The 8,174-nt window shown below is 37.3% G+C and overlaps 1 protein-coding gene across 6 annotated transcripts in view; it reads left to right on the forward strand.

The window, feature by feature from the left end:
* Nucleotides 1–8,174, forward strand: part of LOC115661893 (probable LRR receptor-like serine/threonine-protein kinase At1g56140) — a 124,785-nt gene that overhangs the window by 71,567 nt on the left and 45,044 nt on the right. The window contains exons 1-5 of one of the 6 annotated variants that reach the window (XM_056304046.1): nucleotides 1,072–1,094; nucleotides 1,217–1,288; nucleotides 3,247–3,318; nucleotides 3,828–3,899; nucleotides 4,009–4,080. In XM_056304046.1, the coding sequence (XP_056160021.1) occupies nucleotides 1,087–1,094; nucleotides 1,217–1,288; nucleotides 3,247–3,318; nucleotides 3,828–3,899; nucleotides 4,009–4,080 (296 nt within the window). In that variant the 5' untranslated portion in view covers nucleotides 1,072–1,086. Of the gene's footprint in view, nucleotides 1–1,071; nucleotides 1,095–1,160; nucleotides 1,289–1,388; nucleotides 1,481–3,246; nucleotides 3,319–3,827; nucleotides 3,900–4,008; nucleotides 4,081–4,385; nucleotides 4,458–4,534; nucleotides 4,607–8,174 lie in introns of those variants that run through there. The other 5 variants (XM_056304047.1, XM_056304043.1, XM_056304053.1 and 2 more) reach the window with 5 other exon arrangements.

Genomic DNA, 8,174 nt, shown 5'->3' on the forward strand with positions numbered 1-8,174 from the left:
AATAATGTTGGGTCAACTTTCAATATTTCAAGGATTATATTAGATAAAAACAAGTTTAAGGATCACATTAAACAACGTCGAAAAGTTCAAAAACTTCCTTTAGCCTTAAGAACAGTTGCGAGATCTTAAAGCTCAATTCCTATTCAGTATGTCACAAAAGAATAGTTCTCGACAAACTCCCTCAATGTGAATGCTTTTCTTGCCTTTAATTGAGTCAAAAAAGTGCACTTGATATGATGTGTGAAAATGAACTTAAGATTCACATTGTAGTAGCGCGACAAAATGAAAGGAAAATATTAGTATATAAGATTGATATAAATTGATACTTATATGATGCGGTAGATTATTATTAAATCTATCAAAATGGGTCATGAACTTAAGATTCACATACGATGACCTGAGTAGTTATATGAGTTAGTTATATTCAGTAAATGAGTCATAAATTAACTTAAACATAATATGGGTGTTAGATGGGCTTATAAATTACTTAGACCCAACCAATATCTATGATTCTCTTTCATCCTCATTTGATCTCGCATTCACTCACTTCGCACTCTCAGCTCAATTTGAGTATAAGTTTTCCTAGATTAGCTTAAATATAAAAGTATTTTAGTAATATAGGTCAAATCGGGATATTGATTGGGTATGTGCTGGGTCGGGTATGGATCGTTAAATTGCAATGCATGGAAATGGGCCAAAACTAATTAAATTGATCTATTTGAGTGGGGCTATTTTTTACCCGACCCGACTATTATCAAAAATCTGTGAAGACCCTCCTCCAACCGTAGTGCCGAGTTTAGACCGGTCCCATGACCGAATGTCCCGGTTCAAGTAATCCCGTAGCGATATGGGCCGGTTCGCCGGTGACGTCGAGACCCCCGATGGCGACGCGACGGAGAGTGGTCTCCGGCGAGCGAGTTGTGCGGACGGAAAAGCTCGCCGGAACAGCACCGGCTCATCGGACCGCATTGCGACGGTTGATTTCTAATCCAAACCAGCGGCAGGGAAACACTTGTTGTCGGCTTGTGTCGGCGAGAACGGACTCGTGGAGGTTGTATCCTACAAAGTGAAGCGATAGAAGGACATATGTTTGGGTTAAAGTGAAACGATTCATGATTTTTGTTGATATGAATTTTTCTGGAAGTTTTTTTTTTCTCGTTTTATCATATGAATAGATGTCTGAAATGATCCGAATTTTCACTGATTTTCATCGCAGGAACTTGGGTCGGAATGACTTGACCGGATCAATCTCATCGCGAATTGGCAATCTGGGTCGCTTGCAACTCTTGTAATCCCCAATAGTGACAAGAACAATATGATTTGATTAAAGGGTTGTATCTAATGGTTTTTATGATGTGAAGTTGTTTTTGGCCCCTCCTTAGTTATTGCCACATTCTACTGTTTTTTGGAGCCTTAATGCCAATGCATTCTCTGGGGAGCTTCCGAATGAGATCGGAAATCCCGCTGAGCTGCTAGTACTGTTAGTCATGCTTGTTGGCGGTCGATTTGTCATGCTTGCTATTATTTCTCAGTCACAATGCTGCGGTGAACTTTGTAGCTTGACTCGATGTTTGTCTATCTTCCCTAAGCTAGTTGATGCGTATCGGAGATGTTTGCAGTGACTTGAGTGTATCTCAATCACAGAGAATCATAGAGTTACTTATACTCCGTTTCTTAATGCATGTGTTAGTTGTCGATCTTGAGAATTGAAGAGTTCATTCAAATCAATATATGTTAAATTCTCATCACATGCTTTTGGATTGCATACAGTAGGCCTCCATTTTTGTTCAGTCAAGAGGAATGTGAAGTGATTTTGTCTGTTGTTACTGTAGAGACATCAAGTTCCATGTTTGAGCAACCTTTCCCTGTTATAAGAGATCTGGAAGTGATATAAACTGCGAAAGGATAGGTTTATTCTATGCTGGATCAAGTGAAATTGTCTTGGAGCCATTGTTAAGGTGAAATTTATAACTTAGAGGACAAAGTTAGTGAGCTTTCTTGCATCACCATGAGCAAAGCATGCATTGGTGTCAGAAAGTTTGTGTAAATAGAAAGAAGATAATGCCAAATTTGGCATATGGTAGTTGACTTTTTGTATTTACTGAATCACATATGGAGGTAAGAGAACACTTAAGCACGAAAGGTTTATAATGATTGTATATGCATTAGTTTGTCCATGCTTCTGTAGATATGCAATGGAATTTTTGCTTATTCCCCAATAAATTAGTACCATGTCCAATTAAATGCCCCCTAGTTACAAGTATTACAGATCCATTCGTTGTTCTCTTTTGCTCCTTTAGATCCATCTGAACATGATGACTATTGAGATTTGCACTCGTTGCAGGTCATTCACAGAAAATAACTTCTCTGGTTACTAGTACTGTTAGTCATGCTTGTTGGCGGTCGATTTGTCATGCTTGCTATTATTTCTCAGTCACAATGCTGCGGTGAACTTTGTAGCTTGACTCGATGTTTGTCTATCTTCCCTAAGCTAGTTGATGCGTATCGGAGATGTTTGCAGTGACTTGAGTGTATCTCAATCACAGAGAATCATAGAGTTACTTATACTCCGTTTCTTAATGCATGTGTTAGTTGTCGATCTTGAGAATTGAAGAGTTCATTCAAATCAATATATGTTAAATTCTCATCACATGCTTTTGGATTGCATACAGTAGGCCTCCATTTTTGTTCAGTCAAGAGGAATGTGAAGTGATTTTGTCTGTTGTTACTGTAGAGACATCAAGTTCCATGTTTGAGCAACCTTTCCCTATTATAAGAGATCTAGAAGTGATATAAACTGCGAAAGGATAGGTTTATTCTATGCTGGATCAAGTGAAATTGTCTTGGAGCCATTGTTAAGGTGAAATTTATAACTTAGAGGACAAAGTTAGTGAGCTTTCTTGCATCACCATGAGCAAAGCATGCATTGGTGTCAGAAAGTTTGTGTAAATAGAAAGAAGATAATGCCAAATTTGGCATATGGTAGTTGACTTTTTGGATTTACTGAATCACATATGGAGGTAAGAGAACACTTAAGCACGAAAGGTTTATAATGATTGTATATGCATTAGTTTGTCCATGCTTCTGTAGATATGCAATGGAATTTTTGCTTATTCCCCAATAAATTAGTACCATGTCCAATAAAATGCCCCCTAGTTACAAGTATTACAGATCCATTCGTTGTTCTCTTTTGCTCCTTTAGATCCATCTGAACATGATGACTCTTGAGATTTGCACTCGTTGCAGGTCATTCACAGAAAATAACTTCTCTGGTTCTCTACCACGCACTTTTGGAAATCTCACAAAGTTAAGAAAGTTGTAAGTCTCTTCATGTTCTGAAGCTCCCTCTCAAAATTTGTTACACACCGAAGTTGCATATAGTCTTCCAACTTTTGTTCCCTTTTTATTTTAGTTCCCTTATATTGGGATCCTCACTCAGCTTATATAAAAGCACATGCTATGATATGGAATATCAGTGATGGTCTCTTGAGTTAGCTGAAAAGTCATTTATCACTTCTCCATAGATTCGAACTAGAAACACTCTAATTCAAATATGTGTATGTTGTCTTAAACTCCATTTGTCTGTTATCATGTCTGTATCCTTTTCTTGTTTGCCAACACTATCATAAAAGGTGGATGTTGTTTGGTATCAACTGTTTTCTTGTCAAATTAAAGTGAAGAAAAGGTTCCTTCTTTTGTTTTCTAATCACCTGCTTCTACTTTTATCACCATTTATTGCTTAGTTGATTTTTTAAAATCTTCTTCTTTTATCAAGAGAAAACACAAATCTTGTCTATTCAGCTTTTCATGAAATTTTAATGTGACAGAGACTTCTCTAGCTCAGGAATCAGCGGTCCGATTCCTTCATCTTGTGCAAATCTTGCAGATTTAAATATCCTGTAAGAGCCTATAAAACCTTTTGTTCCCAGTGGCGTGCACTCTTAGGACATCTCTGTGAGTTGTAAATCATTACAGACATCAGGCATACTGATATTCTCTGAATCTCAGGTGGGCATCTGACAATAATCTCAATGGCTCCATCCCTGACTTCATAGGAAACTGGCTCAAACTCACTGAGCTGTACGGTGGCATAGTTTGATTTATCATCCGATTTCCTGTCCATTCCCTTATGGAAATGGAACCTAGGTTCTCTGTATGCTGGATCTTGTTGCTGAAGTCAAATTAATAATCATCTTGTCCTTATTGTAAATGTAGGAGGCTGCAAGGCAATTTTGCCGGTCCAATACCATCAAACTTTTCCAAATTAATTTCTTTGAAAGAATTGTAAGAATATTCATCGTCAACCAAGTACTATTTTTTTTCTTCTTTTCGTTGTTTCTACATGACTAATTTCTGGATAACCTAATAAGTAACTTGAATTCTAGGAGAGTCTCCAAGATTTCTGGTGGCTTCTCTACGCTAGAATTTCTGAAGGATATGGGGAATCTCCCAACTTTGTAAGGCAGCCTTAGTTAAATTTGACACATTTTAATGTTTTCTCCATCCAGTTATATTGAAGTTTGACTGCTTGCAGAGTTTTGAGGAATAACCAAATTTCTGATACTATTCCACCATATATCAGTAATAATAAAAATTTAGAGCACCTGTAAGTTGTCTTCCAAGTTCCAATTATTGAAAAGCATCTGCAATCCTCAGGTTTTATTTTGAGAAGAATATATGATGCTAAAACATTAATCCTATTGTTCCCTGCGGGAATTCATTCGTTTTGGAGCCCAAGAGCTTATTTTGCCATTGTTCCCAAGAAAGGGAATGTTTGTTTCAGCTTTGGGCCAATTAAATAAGCCATGTCGAATTTCCTACTGAAAATAAAGATATTTCAAGGATGATGAAGAAATTTGGGGGTGACTTTAAATGCTAAGATACTGGTATTTGTAAAATACTGAGGGTCTAACCTATATAAAGTCGAATTTAACTCTCTAAAGGTTAAAGATAAAGTGAAACGTTAAAAGCAAAGGTCATGACAGTTGACAGACACCCATTGGTCTGACTATTTAGTTATGAAACATACTATGTCTTTTGTGTCTTCATTTGTTGCTTTCTGGGAATTCTTGAATGCAACCTTATCCATGCGCCTCTTTATTTTTTGTCCTTTTTTGTCACACTCAATAACCAAATCTTATTCTGTTTAATAAGGTTGATTTCCAGCGGGCTCAGAGTTTTGGTTGACTCACACTGATTCTAATAGATTGATTCTTCTTGCAAGAAAATCATTGACTTTTTCTCATGCTCTTATTGATGATTTTTCGCCTTGCAGAGACTTAAGCTTCAATTATTTACATGGATCAATTCCAGACTCCATATTCACATTAGACTCACTTTCTTATTTGTAAGGAATCTATATAAGATTAGTCAGCCAAATCAGTTGAGATATTCTATCCAATATGAAATAATGCCTATTTCATGCTTAGGTCTCTCGGGAGTAATAAGTTGAGTGGAGCCCTCCCCTCAAAGAAAGGCATCTCTCTTGTTTATATGTGAGTGAACCAAACCGATGAGCATCTACTAAACTGCATGACATTGTGGGATCAATTTGACTGAACAGGTTTGTGTAACAGAGATCTCTCTTACAATAACTTATCTGGCAACTTTCCTTCTTGGGTCACGGAAAATATTCAAAGGTAAGTATAGAAGCTTCAACTGAAAGTACTCTGTTTCTTGTTTTGCCCCCAATGTGCATATTTGATTGTCTAATGTGCTCTGTATATTACTGGTATCCCTCACAGACTAACCTTATGCTATTGTCATGCACATTCAGTAACTTCGTTGCCAACTACTTCACGGCAGAAAGTTCAAATAGCGGGTAATGCTCTCTAGTCCAGTTCTACTGATGGCCTCCTGTTTAGTCTAGATGATTATTATGATGATGTCTTATCCTGTTGTATTGGCATACAAGATGAATGAGAGATGGCTCCTCTGATTTAAAAGAAAGAAGAAATGATTCTTTCAGAAGGAAGGTACATAAAATGATGAGTTTTAAAATGAATAACTTAATGGAAATGGAGCATGTCAAAGTACGTAGAGTCTGTAACTGGAAAAGAGGCCTATAAATCATGAATTTCATAGTTAATGCAACACTTTCTATCTGGAGGGATCAATATAGCTGATCTCATGAGTGAGAAGTGAGGATAAGAACGTCATAAGAGCCATAACTTTCGTACAGTGCTCACTTGAGTGCCATAATTTTTTAAAAATAATTCAGTTGAGTGTCATCGGTGATTTCCCGTACCGGAAAATCCAATGTGGCATTAATTCCGGGAGTGCTTAATTGTTCAGTGTGAAGGACTGTGAGAGAAATTTGTAGCTTAGAGTGATACTCATGCTCCTCGTCTTTATTCCAGGAATGCGTAATTGTTCAGTGTTAAGGCATTACTTTCATCTTTCACTGTGAGAGAAATTTGTAGCTTAGAGTGATACTCATGCTCCTCTTTTGTTTGGTTAGAGGTCAGTATATTTGTTGTAGAGTCTTGTAGTGTGCTTCTTTTTTATACTCCGCCCTCTTGGCCAGTAGCTTCAACCACGAAAGGATACAAGGTAGTGAGTAAAGTCAAGATGTATGACATGTGGATATCGGCATTATTTTGAATACAAGATAATAATGGTACCAGCAACTGGAATGAGGGGGAAGAATGCACATGTATGTACGAAATTTAATCAAACCCCAGTCGCAGATTAAATGTGGCGTTTCCTCTAAACTGCGGGAGTTTAGTGGCTTTTGCATTAAGCAATGACTCATTTGTTGGAAAAATTCCATAGATGACCTTTTGATAGGATAGTCATGATGTAGACTTTTTGTTTGCAGTTTGCTGAAATCTGCTGACCCTCCTAACACATAAACTATGTACAAGAGAATAATGAAAATATGCACCTTTAGCTAACAAAATCGAAGACATCAGTCGGCAGATCAACCATTCTTTCCGTGTAGCACCCTACATGAAAACTAATACCTGAATATACTTGTATGTTTGCTACCCTGTACAGTTAAGTATAATCTCTCTTTGTTTTGAACTTAGGGAATTTCCATTGGGATGGATTTGCCTTCAACAACCGTTTCGTTGCAGCCAAGACGCTAGAGTCAGTAAGTTAAAGTTAGAAATATTTTCACTTTTTTTCAGAACATAGATTTCGATGGAATAAATTATCATCAGCAAGAACTTTAAACGTAATCCAATATAATAGTTGTTTCAAAATTGCATCCACGGTTTGTCTCATTTGTTGTCAGTAGTCTACTCTCTTCTTCATTAATCTAGGGTCGGTAAGAATAGTTGGCTGTCCTGTCATTAGTTCTTTTCTGCCGAAGTATCACCCCAGTAAGTATTTATATTGATTGGACCCTTGGAAAATGCAGAAACTGATTGTCTGTAAGCAAATAACATTCCAAGGGCCTAAAGAAATGGTTCGACATTAAATTGTCAATTGTCTTTCTTCTCGATTGAGAAAACAATCTTATTATAATTCATTGTACTCTACTGTGGAAGATTTTCCTAAATATGGAAGCTAATGAGAAGGAGCATCAATCATCATTTTGACATGTCAAAGGCCTCTTTTGCACCCATGAATCATGATTACTCACACTAATTGAACAGGCAGGACTCTTGGTCGTACACTGATGCCATTGCAAATAAACCTCCTCTAAAAAATAAGGCCACCTCCTTGAAGGTACGAACATCACCCTGTAGATTGCAGCCAAACCAAGAGATAGAACTTAATAAGAAAGAGGCACCAAAGTTTGTAGGCTTGGACAATGTTGCTCCTAATGAAGAATCTTCATAAAATTGCGGATTTGTCAAATGCTCCTCACAGTTTTTGTCCTAACTATTTTGGGTCATCAGACCAAAAAACTTTTAACATACCAAAGAAAGGGCTTAAACAGTCACGTTGCTCACTTTTTTAAGTGTGCATGGAGTATCAAATTGCTAAAAAAGCTTAGGAGCCACTTAATGCAGCATTTGATTTGTCTCTGCTTCTCAGCTTAATCTAGTATTATCCACTGTGCATGGCATTGAGGAAATATTGGGTGCTATCACTGAAGTAAGCAGTGCAGTCAACTCCCCATGCTCCATCTACCATATTTTGAGTACAAGCACAGCTAGCATAGCATAATGGCTTTTACATTCTTACATATGACCTCAATCAACTCTACCGCCTGCCATTAC

The sequence above is a fragment of the Syzygium oleosum genome, unplaced genomic scaffold (assembly GCF_021117445.2).
Source record: "Syzygium oleosum isolate NSW1041296 unplaced genomic scaffold, Sole_v2.1 Sole_v2.30, whole genome shotgun sequence".
Taxonomy (NCBI): Eukaryota; Viridiplantae; Streptophyta; class Magnoliopsida; order Myrtales; family Myrtaceae; genus Syzygium; species Syzygium oleosum.